The sequence below is a fragment of the Brienomyrus brachyistius genome, chromosome 9, assembly GCF_023856365.1.
Source record: "Brienomyrus brachyistius isolate T26 chromosome 9, BBRACH_0.4, whole genome shotgun sequence".
In the NCBI taxonomy this organism is placed as follows: Eukaryota; Metazoa; Chordata; class Actinopteri; order Osteoglossiformes; family Mormyridae; genus Brienomyrus; species Brienomyrus brachyistius.
Window position 1 is genome coordinate 27,196,585 of NC_064541.1, and position 17,652 is coordinate 27,214,236.

Consider the following 17,652-nt stretch of genomic DNA (forward strand, 5'->3'; position numbering starts at 1 on the left):
GGGGGGGGGGGGGGTCAAAGGTTATATTATACAGCAGCCCACTTTCGCTTCCATTAACATTGCTGGATGAAAAATAAATTCTCTTGTCCAAGTCAGTTCTTGTCCTGTATGTACCACCAGGTTGATGAGAGAGGATGTTTGTAAAACACATACTGCAGCTTTTTTGATTTTTGCCATATTGTACGAACATGGAATGATAAATGAAAACTGGGTCATCTTGTCCTCACACACACACATACACACACACGTTTGCATCCATCTTTATGGGGACTCTCCTCATTTCTATGGGCAAAACCCTCATCCCAGCAATGACAATCATAGATCTAGTTTTTCTCTCAATCAAAACATTTTGCCAGGGACACATTGGTCCATGCATGGACAGTTTGACGGTCCCTTACCAATAAGTCCACCTCCATTGTTATATTCCTTCATTAATTATTCTCCTTTGTTATTTTCTCCTCCTGTGCAAACGAGCACAAGCCCACCCGGCGCCTTGAAGGCAAATATCAGAGGAGACCGCACAGAAAATGTGTTTCGGACATTTATTTAACACGTCAGTCTGGAGATCTATGTCTACAAACATGCGTTTTAAGCTCACAGTATTGGTCACAAGGGGGTCGGAGAGTTAGGGGCGCGACTGTTTTTGTTCTGCAGTCATTTTTAAAACCATGCTTTTTATACTTAGCTTTAAATATTTTATATACACTAGGTGCTCTAAGTTGCTGGGCGGTAAAGGGGCCCGGGGTGGAGTTACTTCCAGACTTTGACGATGCCGTCCCTGGAGGCTGTGACGATGAAGCCCTGAGTGGTCTGGAAGGTGGCGATGTCGGTGATGATGTCGTGGTGGCCCACAGGCAGGGACTCGGGGCCCCGGCGGGGGACGTCCTCGGAGGAGCCGCTCTTCTGCTTGCTGTGGATCTCCTGTGGGGAGAACCACCGGTGGGGGGGGGGGGGGGGGGGGGTACAAACTAAGCAGTGAAATTCATCTCAGATCCACAGTGATTCTAATAAGTAAACATAAGCGGCCAGCATTACATACCTCAACAGAACGCTCTATATCAACAGATACTTAAACCCAAAGCTTTACTACACCAGCACAGAAGACTAGAGGTGCGCCAAAGTGGAAATTTTGGTGGATACCTCATATACTGGTAGCATCTCGGCTCCACAAATCCGTAGCGAAACTGGTGTCAGTGATATTACTTCATAAGATGCCATGAAGGTGTGTAACAGCCAAATCATATAATGGAGGCAGCTAGCCATCAGAGAAGCATATCTCACTTGGGAGAGTGTACTGAGGACATAAGTGGTGAATGAGCCAACGTATTCTCTTATCCGTGACTATGGAAAATGACTCTTCATCCAATGCAATCATCCCCATTATTGTATTACTTTTATATTTAGCTCTGGTGCTGCTAACTCTGAATATTGATAACATCTAAAAAGGGAACAGCAATATCGACCAAGATAGATACATTAGACCAATGCAGATATCTTGAGTTTTATTATGAACATTAGTTGATGCAAATATGCTAAAATCGACACACCGTGCATCTGTACAGAAGATGCCTTTGCCATCTCAACTGGTTCTCAATTAACATTTAACCATTTTGAGGTTTTCAACGATGACCACAAACATGCAAACAAATATGGCATATATTCTGTTTTCTCTGCATCTCACCTGAATGACTTCTGTCCCTTCGATGATCTTGCGGCTGTAGAACACTGAAGGACAGTGCAGGGAGTCGTGAGCTCCCCCGGCAACGATGTAGGACCTCTCTGGGTAGACCAGGTCCCAGAACCTGTGCACAGCAGGAACAAGAAAAATGATAATGGTGGATTTTACTAATTTAATGAGTATTAAGCAGCACCTCTGTGTGCCAGACAATCTCAGAATCTCCATGTAGCGCGAACCACCAATTCATATAATAATCATCATCACCATCATCACATCCAGTGTCTGCATGATACTGACCCTGCACAAACCCTATTAGCTAAACTGTGCCACCAGTCCAGTTGACTGGAGCTCAATCATCAATAACAGCCGTGCAAACCAGCAGGGACCATAAATCACTGACAAATGAAGGAAAGAGCCCCCAAGTGCGCACAATCACCTGTTTGCTTCTATAAACTCTACAGGCTGCACTGGTTGGCTAAAGGACTTGGGGGAGGGCACTATTCACTCTGTGGGCTGTACTGATTGGTTAAAGCACTTAAGGGAGGGCCCCATTCACTCTATGGGCTGTACTAATTGGTTAAAGCACTTAGGGGAGGGCCCCACTCACTATATGGGCTGTATTGATTGGTTAATATACTTAGGGGAGGGCCCCACTCACTTCATGGGCTGTATTGATTGGTTAATACACTTAGGGGAGGGCCCCATTCACTCTATGGGCTGTACTGATTGGTTAAAGCACTTAGGGGAGGGTCCCATTCACTATATGGGCTGTACTGATTGGTTAATACACTTAGGGGAGGTAGGAATTCACTTGATTCATCCTACAGACCTGTTGACCTTAGACAAACATCACGGTAGAGCTGTGTTTCTCTAATTGTGGGTTGTGTTTTTGATCTTTTTTTTTTTTTTTTGTCGACACCCCCAAGCCCTCACAACTTGGCACTGGAGACCCATCACCCCACACACACACTGTGAAATTATCAAAAGGGGTCTGCTATAGAGCTATGAGTCAAAGAAACCCAGCTATTTGTACCGTCCAGCAGAAGGTGAGGAAACAATCAACACATCCAGGCACGTCTATACCAGCTAACCAGTCTGGCAGCACCAGGATCCAGACTCACGTTTTTCAACATTTTAAATACCTACACTAATTATGGAACTTTACTAAAGCTTTGTTAGAGCCCAGAAAGAACCCAGTTAGAACTTTACCAGAACTTAACTGAACATGGAAAAGCAGACTGCTGGCCCTACCTGATCCTCATGTCGGACCCGGCTGTGAGCAGCAGGGGGTTCCCGTCCGCGGGGCTGCAGTAGATCCCATGGACGCTGTGGGGTGAGGGCTAGGGGGGCGCAGCGGAGACCACAGGGGGCAGTGAGAACCCAGAAACGCCACAATGGAACAGTGAGTGTACCATCGACTATTATTCAGACAAACCAAGACAAGTCCCCCCCCCCGATCATGACTGTCTGGGGTTAAATGTGGGAAAAGAGGAATTGCGGTCAAAAACATGAACTGGGAAACCAGTACCACTCAGACATGAATCCAGCACTTTTGTTCTACTGGTTTTAAAAGTCTATGCATCACATAATACGATTAGCACCATTAATGGGACGAAGCTTTGAAGTGCATCACACGGCTGTGGAAAATGGCGAGGCTACAGACCTGCATTTCAGACAGGGGGGGTGCCGAGCTGGCCCAGAGCGTGAACTTCCTGTCCCCGGTCTCCATGTCCCACATGGACACTTCATTGTTGCCCTGGACAGCTGGACACGATGACAGCATCCGTACTCAATTACTTTTGTATTCCCTTTACATTAAACATCTGCCATATCGTGTTTGACATTCAAACCAACGCTTGAATTCTGTGGTTCTAATTTTAAGGAAAGGAGCCTTCTAGACTGTTTACAACTTCTAACCCTGTGGTCCTGGGTTCCCTGAAAAGCCTAAAATAATAGTTAAATAATCATGAAAAACCTTGTGTTTGGCTTCTGTATACAGAAAGTACATCAATATTCTTTTCCCCAGAGTGTGATGGTTCCGAGTGTGATGGCCCCGATGGCATGCACTCCAGTATCGGGGAGCGGTTCCCATTACGTCTTACAGGGCTGAGGCCTCGCATCTGGGCCACAGCCTCTAAGATCGACTCCCTTCTAGGCATCACTGTCAGCCAAAACAAGCAGACAAGCAGAACAGTTTCTACACACATACTATTACTGTACTTATTTCAGCATTTCTTGCACTGACATGCACTTTTTGTATAGTCATCAACAACACTGGGGTGCAGTGCTGCATATATCAACTCCACTGCATGTACCTATGTAACCACTGTCTTAACTGTGTATGTACTGTATGTATGTTGAGCTGTCCTGCAAATATACCAGTGAGCCACTGATAACAGGAGTCAAATTCACCGTGTGTGTCAGCATGCTTGGAAAACATGCATGATTCTGAAAATCACAAGAATCGGTCCATGCCGTTTGATCCAATTACCTCACTACCACATAGTTAATGAGGCAATACATAAGGATTTGTTAGTATTAATGTTTCCCATTCCTTTTATGGTCATTCTCCGATTTATGAGGCACTGTTGGATAAATTGATGGTAATCTCTGGCAATATAAAGTCTCTTCTGCCCTCTGGTTGGCTGGTTTTTGGTTATTGCCAGTGTCTCCTGCTTCACCCTGTTTTGTACTGCTGTCTTATAAAATCTGAGCCTGTAAGCAGCCTGCTGCTCAGTGTAGCATTCTGCCAGCAGATCCAGGATTAAACCAGGATTTAAAAATGCTCTCAAATTTTTCCAGAGCTGTATTCATACCATGACACTGATGAATTCTTGAATCTGAACAGTAAAGATTAATTATTTATAAGCAGGGATGGACATAACTGGTACGCAAGTACAGATTCACTTTTAAAAGTGATATCTGTGGCAACTGATCGTTGTAGCAGCACAGATGTGTAGGCATTATGTGCACATGATATCATCACATGTACAATCATACATTTTACCTATATATGCCAATTCGTTCTTCATTTATAGTATAAAGGTTAATCCTTAAATACATCACATCTTCAAAGCCTTGTCAGTGGTTTTTTTTTTGCATAAGAAATGTTACCTGCGATGATTGATGATTGGTAGAGCGGGTGCATAAGCAGCCGTCTGATTCGTGCCCGAGCCGGGTGCGAGTGGTTGGAGATGGGCAGTTGGAACCGCATGTCCCAGCATGCCATGGTGCCGTTACTGGTACCTGTGGAACAGAGGGCAAGCGGTGGTGAACCCGAAATCAAGCCGAGGGCATAGCCAATTAAATCTCTCCGGCGAAAAAAGCTATTTTTAATTAGGCGAACTGAGAGTTACGGAGAGCTATTTACCAACTGATCGTATGAGGTGCTTCAGTGACGGAGACACATTATATAATTTGTTGATTGAGGCCACTGGCATAACTTTGACATCAGGCAGAACAGGTTGGACTGATTAAACAAAGATTCTGGACAGGGAGCAGTTTGTTAGAGACTTAAATGGGCTGTTTTTTTTACAGGAGAGCGATTTTCTGATTGGGTGAATGTAACATTTTTTGGGAGAGTACAGCGTAGCTGTTTTGTGGATGTGGCCGTCAGCGGGGCCCGGGGACGCACCCACACAGAGCCAGCACTGGTGCGTATCCACGGTGAAGGAGGTGATGAGACCCAGGCGCAGGTCGTGCCGCAGCGTCCAGGCATCGCTGCCGCTGCGCAGGTCCCAGCCCACCAGGGCGCCGTTGACGGTGGCGTAGGCCAGCACGGACTGGGCGCCCGCGTTGAAGTGGTGGATGTCCACCGCGCAGCCCTGCTCCTTTAGGTCCAGGAACCTGAGCGGGGCACAGACGCCTCGTGAAACCTCCCACAGCACGCGGCGGCCGCTTAAAACCGTAACCCTTAACCAAGGCCAAATCTCTCATCTATAGCATCATTTAAACAAGTATAGCCAGGACTTCAGAGAAAATCTACTGGCTACAAGATCCTCTAACCACTGGATCCCTTAGCCAGTGCTGGGCAATAGCATTGCTACAAATAGCAGAATTATTAACTTAACTTCATTTGAGTACATTGTCAGAAAAAAGGGTAGCAATCTGTACCTTTGCTTGTCACTGGGGCTTGTACCCTCAAGGGTCTGCTACTTATACCCTAGCTGTAGATAAATTTACCGTTTAGTCTAATTTAAGGTACAGAAAAGGAACATCCCAAAGGTACAAACAACATTAATGTACCCCCAATGGTACAAAAATGTTCCTTAAGGTCCATTTCTGCAAAAATGTACATTAAAAGGTACATTTACGTACAACTATAGGGTACAATTGGCAGACCTTTAAGGGTGCAGCCCCAGTGACAAGCAAAGGTACAAATTCATACCCTTTTTCTGACAGTGTAGTGAGGTTGCAGTGTGTAGTGAATATATCTTTTATATTATAGTGAAGCTGTTTATTTGCTGAAGTAGCGTGTAGCTCTAACAAGGCTCACTTGCCCATATTACTCAGCCAAATCGTGTACATTCTGATACATGAGTATCTCCCCCCCAAATCACCATCTAATCTCATGGCTACAACCTGCCCAAAACCAGCGCTCTTTCTGGAAAAGCCTTTTTCGATTAATTACCGTTCGTGTCTGCAGAAGGTACAGTGACGGAACGGCCGTACCTCGACAATGTAATGAAATTAACTGAAAGGCCTGAAAAATTGCATGTACTCAAATGCTTACAGTGCAAGCAGGAAGTCAGACGCATTATGTTGCTGCTGCCCTTTTCTATCCGGGCTGATTCTACATGAATGCGAAGGCAGCGTTTCTTAATGCGGACTGCGACGTTTCCTCTAAGCTGGGCCTCATTTGGGGCTCCTGATTAATCCTTAACACTTTGTTCACCTGTTTTAATCCTGTTCGCATTGACATTCCTTTTCCGAGTTTCTTTTCTTTATTTTTATCCAAACCAGTCAAAGACAATTGAAGATAATAATAAATGCAACATAGAATACGTTTGTAATACATAATTATTTAGTAGAATCTGGGAGGTGAGTATTAATTTTTAATTAGCCCTAGTGATTAGGTTTTAAAAGTAGCTTCAATAGAGGTGAGCTTCCCTTGCTATCCAGCTTGCAGCATAACTTGCTACATTTCTCTGATGTATGGCTTTCCTGCAGCTCAGCTACATTTTTCGTAGAGTAACTAGCGGCTTGGCTTACTACATTTTTTTAAGCAGCTTGCGCGTAACAATGCCCTTACCTTAGAATCTGAAATCTCTGACACAATCCGTGATGGTAAAACACAATAACAAAAATAATGCATTTCATCCACTATCTGTCACCATCCCTTACTCATACTGCATATGTATGCATCACATCACATAATGTCCCTCCCTAGCCTTGAGCCTGGGATTGGCTCCAGCCCCTCCCACCACAACCATGTAGTCTTCAAGCAGCTGAAGGATAGATGGATGGATGCCTTATACCACACCGACACAATATATCTGATGCAATCTCAACAATGCCCAGGCATGTTCAAAAGCCACAGCAGGAAAAAAAAACAGAGAGATTAGGCATTATCCATGGAGGTACCTGGTCTGGAAGGGGTGCACCTTGGGCGACTTGGGGGGCTTGTTCGCCTCGACGGCCAAGAGCTGGATGGACCCGTTGTCAGAGGCCACGGCCAGGTAATGTGAGCCCTGGCAGAAGGTCAAGGTCTTCACGTGTCCTCCTACACGCGAGTAGGTCAGCACCGATCTGGCGAGGAAGGGCAGCAGCTTCAACGAGGCCATACTGACAATCCCAAGAGAGACGAGTCGCTTTATAATCAATGCAGAATTCTTCTAGAAGATCATTAATCGGCAGCAGACTGTCACCGTAACAGATACTCTTTCTTGGAAATGAAATTCATGAAACACAAAACTGTGATATGCAATATCATGGAAAACAGCAGCAGCTCCTGGACTGGACTGTCATTCCTCCAGTCCACCAAGCTCTAACAATGAGGCCTGAGATGCGTTCAGAGCCAAAGTGCGCGCTTCTGCTCACCTGGTGGTAGTGGTCTTGCCCTCCATCTTCTGGCTGTCCCAGATCTTCACGGTCCCGTCATTGGAGCAGGTGGCGAAGATGGAGTGCTCGTCAGAGACGCGGATGCGGTTGACGGCAGACTTGTGCTCGTGCAGGTGTGCCACCAGCAGCCCTTTGGGGTGCCAACCTGCCGGCAGAGATATCACCAGTTACCCAGTACTGGATGAGTATCAATTCACATCACTACTACTCATAAGGCCTGCTGTTCTAAATCCATAAACTGAGTACTGCTAAAGGATTCAGGTGCTTTTCTTGTGAAATTATTCATCCTCCTAAGAATCTACCAAATAACACATACAGAAACTTTCACCCATAAGTATCGCCGGCGCAGCCGGAGGGAAAAATCACACCATTCAGCACTTTCGAAGGTGTGGTGGAGCCGTATTGTCAGGAATTACGGAAAACATCAGAGGAAATGTCAGCAAAACTAATCCTCCCACTGGAATGTTCACTTTGGACATTTTAATAATAGCCCCAATATTCACGCCATCAAGCTGTTTAGCTTGAATAGTGGGCATGACTAATTTTGTCAGTTTCAAACAATGAAACATTCTGGGTGTAAGTTCTTTGACAGTTACTGTGTACAATGACTCTTTCAAATATTTCTCTCACTCCAGCGGACATTTTTGTTAGGCGTATGAAATGTGATTGAGGTTGTTTTGGTGTGTCAAGGGCGCCCCCACCTGGCGGGGGAGGCCGGCTTTCCCACTCGGTGCTCTCCATCATCTGCTTGGCCATGCGCTCAGCACTGCACTGTTCACGCTTCTGCTGAACCAGCTGCTGCAGCTCCGCCTTGCAAGTGGTGAGGCGGCGCTGGTAAGTGGAGGCCCCGCCCACGGACTGCACCACCGGCGCGGTTGAGAGGGCCGCCTTCCTGGGCTGCACTGCGGCCCCCTCGGTCACCTGTGGAATGGGAGGGATACCAGCCCTTAGCTTACCAAGCAACTGTTGTCACCATGACAACACTTCTGTTGGATCACAACTGTGTAGCCACAAGGTGTGGAGGGTGGAAGAAATTCAACAGGGCATGAGGTACAAGAGGCGTGCTGGGAGTTTTGGGTCGAGCTACGGAGGAGTTCAGATACCGGGGGTGGGGGCGGGTTGTTGTTTGATGGCTCCAAGGAGCCGAACATGCTCTTCCACTCCTCGTTCATGTTGGAGTCCTGTTTCGTGTGCTTTCTCGCTGAAAAAGCAGTGGAAGACAGCCGTCAGTTACTGTCAAGTGTTCGACAGATCACAACCAAATTACTATTTCAGTGCTTAACAATGTTTGTTTACTCAGATGCATTGTTTGGGATTGAAGTGGGGACGCAGGGATCAGAGTCCTTTGAGAATTTAGAGGAAAGCATAGGACCAGGTGCGTGATAAGTGCCGGTTGATGTGGAATCATGGGCAGGGTTAGGAGAAGCATGGAGCCAGTCCCAGGCAGAATCTTGAAACGATTTCCAGTAAATCAAGTTCTTCAGATAAAATACCGGAGAAGACAAAACTGAAGTCAGCCATCTGAAGGGTCCAACTCACCTTGGAGACTAATGAGCATTAGATGAATGATCTGATAAACAATATTTATCTAGACTAAAGTGAGAGAAAAATCACTCATATTTCTGTCGGTGTGGTATAATTCATCATATTTTTGTGACAGTAAGTATTTGGGATATGAATCTGGGAGGGATGGATGGATGTTTGCTTTTTCTTAGTCTAACGCAGTGCCAGTTTCATCCAAGAGTTACAAGTTGTTTTTTTTGTTTTTAAATGTGTGTGTCAGCGTTTCGGCGCTTCATCAAGGGCAGAAAAAAAGCGAACAGAAGTACCATAGCAGTGGAGCAGCCTGGCATGCTGTGAGAGTGTAAGCCAGGATAATCATGCAGCGGAGCCAGAATTTGGACAGGAGGCCCCCCCCTGCCCCCACTCCCAAAAGATTATAAACAATACACCACTGTCAGGAAGGCAGTCACGCACAGTAAGACCACATGCTAAGGTTGGAGGGGGGGTTTCATTGCAAGAAGAATTTGTTTACTGGCGTGTTAGTGACTCCAACACTACCACGCCCTCCACGCTCGGGGAGTCACACCACGTCTTTCCGCAGCTGTCAGGTTGAGCTCCAAAGGAACCAGCCTTGCACATCAAGCACAGTATATAAACCTCTTGGGCCAGTATATTGCATATTTTGATGCAATGCAGGCTGGTAATTCTAAATCTGGACATCACAGCCCAGATGGATTTTCAAGCCATTTTACGAAAGATTCGATTTTTACGGAAAATTACAGAATATATCACCATCTGATCCTACCATGGGATAACAAAATGATTTTTGAAGAGCTTGCCTCTTGAAACAAAATATTAAATACAAGCAATGGAAAAGGCAGGCACCTACGTACAGCTCATATCTCTATACGATGGCCTGAAATATGCCTACCTCTCTTGTCCTCTGATTCGTTCTTGGGCTTGACGAGGTCCGCCTGGTGGCCGGTAATGCCCAGGGTGCCCAAGTCGATGACACCACTCTGCACTCCATCTCCTAGGTGGCTCTGGTCCACAATGTTAGCCTTGGCCTTATTGGACTTCAGCATGAAATCCTTCAGGGCCAGAAGTTTGTCCTCCTCAGCCTCCGTCATTCCCTGTTAAGGATGCACACAGCTTTAGTTTGTGTGAAAAACATATATAGATACCCTTGCAGACTTATCTATGAACACATATGCACATGCAAACACATGCCATCTAGCAAGTCTTCAGTAGGAGCAGTGACTTTTCTACGCAGGAAAGCATAAAAGGCCTTCTAAAAGACCTGTGACAGCAGTTTCTTCAGCAGCTGAGCGATGGCTGGGTCATCCGGAATGGGACATTCAGGGATGGAACCGTTGCGTTTCTTCTGCCGAAGGAGAAGGTGTCGGAAAAGACTGCCGATGTCCTTGGAGCGTAGCGAGTAATCGAAGATGGAGCGGCTCAAGGGCTCCTTCAGAACACTGAGAAGCACGATCTCCTTATCGATCTGCCATGGGATGCAGGAGTTGAGTCAGGGCGTGAGGTAGGTCATGGACGTGCAAATAGGACAGAAAGACCCTCGATCATGACACCAAGACACAAATTTCCACAAGATGTGAGAGGCAGATATCTTTGCTCAGAGGAAAAGAATCATGTCAATGAACTTTTAGATCAAAAATATAATGCATATTCACAACACTGATATGCCTTGATGCCTGAAGCTTCCCCATTAAACCATATCCCACGGAAAGGGGCAGGTGTCTGCAAATGTCAGTCAGAGGAAGATGGGCGGGTCTTCTGAGTCTCTCACCTGTATGATTGGCTGTGTGATGAAGGGAGTGAGGTGGGGCATGAGTTTGCAGTAAACGTCAGCAATGTTGAGGTGCTGTGCCACCACCGTGATAAAGCCCACCGCGCCATAGCGGATCCATAGGTTAGGATGGCACAGAAATGGAGCTGCAGATAGAGGACGATGATAGTCACATCATTCATATAGCTCTGCCCACAAAACAAAAGTCTCTCTTCGTCTCTGAGACTATCCATCCATCCATCCATTTTCCAAACCGCTTATCCTACTGGGTCGCGGGGGGTCCGGAGCCCATCCCGGAAGCAATGGGCACAAGGCAGGGAACAACCCAGGATGGGGGGCCAGCCCATCGCAGGGCACACTCACACACCAGTCACTCATATAAGCACTCCTATGGGCGATTTAGCAACTTCAATTAGCCTCAGCATGTTTTTGGACTGTGGGGGGAAACCGGAGTACCTGGAGGAAACCCCACGACGACATAGGGAGAACATGCAAACTCCACACACGTGACCCAGGCGGAGACTCGAAGTCCCAGAGGTGTGAGGCAACAGCGCTAACCACTGCACCACCATGCCGCCCCTCTCTGAGACTACTGTCCACAAATTTCCTAAGACAAACTAACTAAAGCTGGCAGGAACTACACAGCCTCATCAGCTGCCTGCCCCCCTCCCGGTCTCACCGATGTCGCTGACAAACTCGTAGATGTGTGGCTTCTGCAGCAGGCCCAGCTGGCACATGCAGCTGAGAGCGTTCAGGGCCTTGGCGATGACAAACTCCTCAGCGTCGCTCAGGCCCTGCTGGAGCAGCGGCTTCAGGATGGAGGAGCTCTGCCAGCCCACGTAGGCTGCCACGCCTGTAGCAAGATGCGGGGTGGAGTGCAGTTAAGATCACCATACTGCCCCATGAAGGCAAGACAGAGCGACTACATTTACACTGACAAACAAAGGCGGTCTTGGTTTTAGGCAGTGACAGCCAAATGAAGCCTCATGAACCACTTGCTGTATTTTCAGACCCCACTAGATGGTGCTCTCTACACAAAAATGGGCTCAAAGCATGCCCCAAAGTAAGCCGAGAGCACCATCTAGTGGCGTCAAAAAAATACAACAAATGGTTCATGAGGCTTCATTTGACCATCGCTAGTTTTTGTGTGTATTGAACATATTTGAAATAAAATGCTGTGTCACAAGATAAAACAGAGCCTGAGACCTTTAGATAAATGCAGTTACTGTTTTTTGTCTTTGTTGGGCAGTATTAATATCACCATCATTATTATTTCTTGCCTGAGTTCATTAAAATGACAGTCAAATGCTGCTGAATTATAATAAATTCGAATGGTAATGCAGTATATTAACTGCGCCTTTATAATGCATTCACTGTGCATTCATAGAACATTCAGTGCACCTTCATAATGCATTTATAATAGATTTGTAAAACATTTGTAAGCAACTTGTAAGCATATTTTAACATCCTAACATACTTTAGCAGGTTTAATATACTTTAATAACAAACATTATATGACTATGCAATTATCATGCACCGTTTGTTATTAATATTAAATTGTATTGTATATTATTAATATTGTATATTAAAGCTGTTAAGGTGTGTTGGGATGTTAAGGTATATTTACATGCTTATGAATGCATTATGAAGGTGCACTGAATGTTCGATGAATGCTTTATAAAGACATTTGCAGTTAATGTATAATTAAATTGGTAGCGAATTCAAACACTTTTTTAAGTCGAGCAAAGACCAGCTTCCACAGACAAGCCGGCGGAATTTGACTGGCAGCCGGTTACAGCCTCGGTGGTGTTGATTGGCTGGGATGGCCGTCACTCACCCACGATGCTGTCGAAGAAGGCTCCCCGAAGGTGCCAGTCATTCTTGTCATTGAGGAAGGTGATCATGTGGGAGAGGAGGACGTCGTTGGCCTTCTGCCGGCCAAAAAAGACGCACAGACGCGTAATGCCGCTCTCCATCAGGGTCTGCTTCACGATGTTCTCGGGGTCGCTAAGTAGGGTCACCACCTTCTGCTGCACCATCTCGTGTAGCGCTTGCAACTCTGCAGACCACCGGGCAAGAGGGACAATGCAAATTCCGTTTCTATGCCAACGGTACCAGCCCCCGCATACCAAGACTACACTAGGCACTAATATTAAACTACAAATCCTGGAAGTGGTTCAAGAACAACCACGTGTGGAATCTTCCTACACCCAGGGATGATTCCTCGGAAAAGCAGTATGGAATCCAAGCTATTCACAGTCCAGTTTGCGGGTATGGATTTATAGCTCTGGGACAAGGGTTTGACTTATACAGTTGCAGCTAATTTGTCATCAAAGTTAAGAGGCAGAGTTCATGAGTCAGTGAAACTATGGATCTGACTTAATTAGAATTTGCTGCAAAGGAATGAGTCTAGCCTCAGTTACAATTCTGACACAGGGATGTTTAGATTTCAAGGTGAAATGAAGAGATAAAGAGCAAGGCTGTAAAAATATTAGTTTCACTGTTAACACTGCAGTGTAAATGTGCTAGAGACGAAGCCAGTAAAGGCTGCGCTGAAAGGCCTTCGGAGATTACCCGAGTCATAGTTCTCGTTGGGGTGGAGGGCTTCTTCTGCGTCCTCCCCATTCAGGTCATGCTCCACATTCAAGTTGTTCTCCTGGACCAGCTCCAGAAAGCGGAGAGCAGTCTCAGCCAGATGGGCTATGTTCTCTGGGAGAAACCCAAAAAAACCCATGACCATCCGATCACTGGCGCAAAGTCCTAACCCGCAAACCCACACAAAGATCATAAAACAGGACTTTTCAGAATCGTTTTCAAAACGATAGTGCAAAACAAGTCAAATCGAATGAAAAAACTGGTGTGGGTTGGAGGTTGATGCTGAGGCCAAAAATGCATAAACAATTTGAAGATCACATAAATTTACTGTGTACACTTCCAGTACAAACAAAGACAAACACGGACAAGAGGGGGGGTGAAATTCTTCTAAAATATAGAGAACAATTTATGTATTTGCACTTCCCACAGAACTATTTGCTTTTAATAACCAGGAAATTGTCTGCGATGTAGACCAGCATAAGCGCTTAGATGAGAGACTTAGGGATAGATATTCAGGATATTAAGAGATAAACAAAAGGGGTAAATATACATTTTTTTTGGGGGGGGGGGTAATGTCTGTGAACAGCAGCCCCCCAGGTGAAAAGCGGGGTGTACCTGCGTAGGCCAGCCTGACTATGGTGGCCTCGTCCTGTGCCAGGTGGGCAATCCCGGGCAGGATGTACTCGGGGTAGATGTTGATGTCGTTGCGGGGCACTTCCTTGACCAGCGCCAGCACCTTGGTGAGGGTGCGCACGGCCTCGGCCCGCACACGGGGCACCGCGTCGCTGCAGAAGTGCAGCAGGTAGGGCGTTATGCGGTCCAACAGCACCTCCACGCTCAGCCGGTCCGCCAGGTGCAGAATGAGCTCCAACGCTGCCAGCTTGGAGTCGCAGCAGTGCAGCGTCTGCAGGCAGGAGGTGATGACCGACACCAACACGGCCAGCCCGCTGCCCTGCTGCTGCTCACCACTGCCGCACAGATTGTGCAGGATGTTCTCCAAGTCCTTGCGGATCACCAGGACACGCTCGTCCGCCGACTGAAAGGTCTCCTTGGCAAACTGGGCCATGTAGGGCTGGAGGAAGGTATAGAAAATGTCCGGGAAGGCCTTGGCCCTCTGCTGCTTCAGGTACTCCTCCGCAGACAGACGCTTCTCCGGCTCACGCTGCACCATCTGGGCCACCTGCAGGTGGGATTTTCTTTTTAGCCAAATAAGGATTACAGGGTTCTGTCAATACAAGGCCCACGACGGACAGACAGAGGAACCAAAGCGAGACTGACTGACAATATGAAATAACTCCACCCAGTGCAAGTTTTTGTGTGAGGCGGGCGCCCTGCTTTTGAGCCCTAGGGCAAGACATGCAACACGGATTATTCCAGTGGAAATTTCAAGCTGAGTAAAAAAAAATCTATAACAACAAAGTAAATGCTTCAAAAGCGCTATTTCGCCCACAACTTTTCCCATAATGCAATGCAGAATATAGGGTGATGTAGCAAAGGAAAAAAAAACATACCTGCATGACATTTTTCCAGCAAAGAACCAAGCAGAAAGTGGGTCTAAGCCATCCAAAAGAAAGCTTACCAGCTCCCGGACACTCCTGTCCTCAATTTTCAGCAGTACTTGTTCAGTCTGGAAGTGTCCTTTGCGGTAGGCAAGTAACTGGGACAGGTCGAACAGAGGAATTCCCTCCGTGAAGAGCTCTGCTATGACACAGCCTGAAAAGCAGACCCCCCAAAAAACACCGCCTTAAAGATGCGAACCACAATCTGCCAAAACACAGTGGGGTACAAACTCTTGCAGTGCATGAATATATATGGTACAGATGTCTTTATATTTTTTGTTTCACTCATTTCTCAATTATGGGTGTATGTCTGTGAATAATATACTGCTTTATTTTTGCAAACTGCAGCCTGGTTCTTCTCGGTTCCTCATTAATGAAGGGCTTCTTCCTTTCTTTATGGGACTTCAGTCCTGCTTCTAGGAGCCTGATATAAACTGTCCTAGCAGTGCACTTCACACCTGCACTTAATGTTTCCCATTGTATTTGAAGGTCACTTGTGGTCATTCTCCGATTTATGAGGCACTGTTGGATACATTGATGGTCATCCCTGGCATACGAAAGTTTCTTCTGCCCTCTACCTGGCTGTTATTTTTGGTTATTGCCAGTGTCTCCTGCTTCACATTGTGTACTGCTCTCTTAGAAATTTTGAGCCTGGAAGCAGCCTGCTGCTCAGTGTAGCCTTCTGCCAGCAGAACCTGGATTAAACCAGGATTTAAAAATTCAGATTTGTTTTTTTTTTTAAATATAGAGTGGTCTATTAATTTATCCAGAGCTGTATGTGTGTCAGGAATAAGCTCCTTTAATGTCACATTTGTTTCTGGGTGGCAGTTACAGTCCAGCTAAGTATGGCTCACAGGCAAAAATGCATTCATCATTGCTCTTCCACCGGAATGGACGTCTACCTGCTGAGAATATGTCCATGGGCTGCTTCAGCTCTCCTCGGGTTCTCTGGCCGTTGGAGGTGAGGTCCACCAATGGGGTTGTCTGGTCGCTCTCTGTGGTGAACATGCTCCCGTCCACGAAGCGCTCAGGGGCAATGTAGCATGTTCTCCTCCTGGAGGTGTCGAAGAAGTAGTTGAAGTCAGCGGGATTGTCTTCCGGCAAGTAGGTGGGCTTGAAGCTGGCGAAATCGGCTAAAAGCACCCAGTTCCAGCTGGTCACCATGACGTTCTCAGTCTTGATGTCGCCATGCCTCACGCCTGATTTGTGGGCCTGGTCCACAGCATTCAGGATCTGGAAGGCAATCCACTTCTTCTCAATGTTGTTGAGGAAGGGCCGGGTGCTGATGCGGTCATACAGGTTATCCCGCACATACTGTCGAAAAAGGATGGCTGCCTTCTCTGTCAGAGTGGCCTTCTGGAATGGCAAGCAGTTCTGGCACGAGTGCAGCCTGATCTTTAACTCCTCCAGCTCCTGTTTGTAGCTGGTTAGGGGCAAGGAGGGATCCTGAATGGCAAACACCTTCACCACCACCAGGCCCTCTCGGTGCTTTGCCCGGGCCACTTTGAAGAACCTGGTGCTGCCCAGACTCTTGTCGTATTCATAGTCATGGATGTCCGAGAAATAACTGTCCACCGACAGAATCTGAGATGGAGCGATACCAGCAAGTTGATTCCCCATTGCACAACCTCAAAGTAGCAAGTACTGAGTGCGGATCCTGTCCGGAAATAAAAAATAAATATACATTTATTTAAAAATGTATGTTAACAATCAGAAATCACCCCCCCCCCCCCCAAAAAAAAAAAAAAAAAAACTTTCCTCCTAAGAAACACATTATCAGCAACATCTACCCGTTAATTACATTAAGCCGGCGAACTACATTAAGTTTTAAAATACTAAGGAAGCGGGCAAAACCGTGGATGCGTCAAACATTGGCGGATAGTAAACTGGTTAATTTAAGTACGCCGTAATCCCAACATAACAAATAACATCGAGAACACCTCTTGTGAACGGTATGCTGTGTTTACAGGGGTTTATGAGTACTTATGCGATAGATAAATAAGAATTATTTCTTGTTGGGTGATTATGAACATAAGCAACCATTAATGACATTTAAATATATGCGTAGGTAAAGCTCAGTAGTTGCTTACTAGAAAAAGAATCAGAAATGTAGCGTGCACTTTAAAATAAAGATCAATAACAACGACGGACACGTGATGCGAAGCTCAAATCGGCGCAAGTTATTGTTTACCTGGCTTGGGTTTCAGCTCACTCGGCCAAGCTAACTAGTTAGCAGGCATTTCTGTTATCCACCCATAAGATCCCACTCCCTGGGTAGATTTGGCACGCGTGTCATATGCTTAACGTGATCTGCCTGTTCATACAGGACCCGTGGAAAAGAAGAATGGCAGGGATCCGTCCGTATTAAAAACGCAACAACCCGAACGTTTCCGGGCAGCGGTGAAATGCATCAGAATACTGCCAGCCCCCTTTCCCGGCTCCCAGTCCGC

General features: G+C 46.4%; 1 protein-coding gene across 1 annotated transcript; it reads right to left on the reverse strand.

Annotated features, from left to right (window-relative positions):
- Nucleotides 1–528: 528 nt before the first annotated feature.
- Nucleotides 529–17,649, reverse strand: pik3r4 (phosphoinositide-3-kinase, regulatory subunit 4). Its single transcript, XM_049024149.1, has 20 exons — nt 17,394–17,649; nt 16,105–16,859; nt 15,223–15,356; nt 14,259–14,823; nt 13,623–13,757; nt 12,886–13,107; nt 11,728–11,901; nt 11,049–11,194; nt 10,542–10,745; nt 10,173–10,374; nt 8,842–8,939; nt 8,440–8,659; nt 7,718–7,883; nt 7,262–7,426; nt 5,313–5,524; nt 4,793–4,924; nt 3,342–3,442; nt 2,930–3,018; nt 1,682–1,802; nt 529–921 (listed from the first exon to the last, which is right to left on the reverse strand). Exons 2-20 carry the CDS (start codon nt 16,820–16,822, stop codon nt 751–753), a joined length of 3,975 nt encoding a protein of 1,324 aa, XP_048880106.1. The 5' UTR covers nt 16,823–16,859; nt 17,394–17,649; the 3' UTR covers nt 529–750.
- Nucleotides 17,650–17,652: the final 3 nt, after the last annotated feature.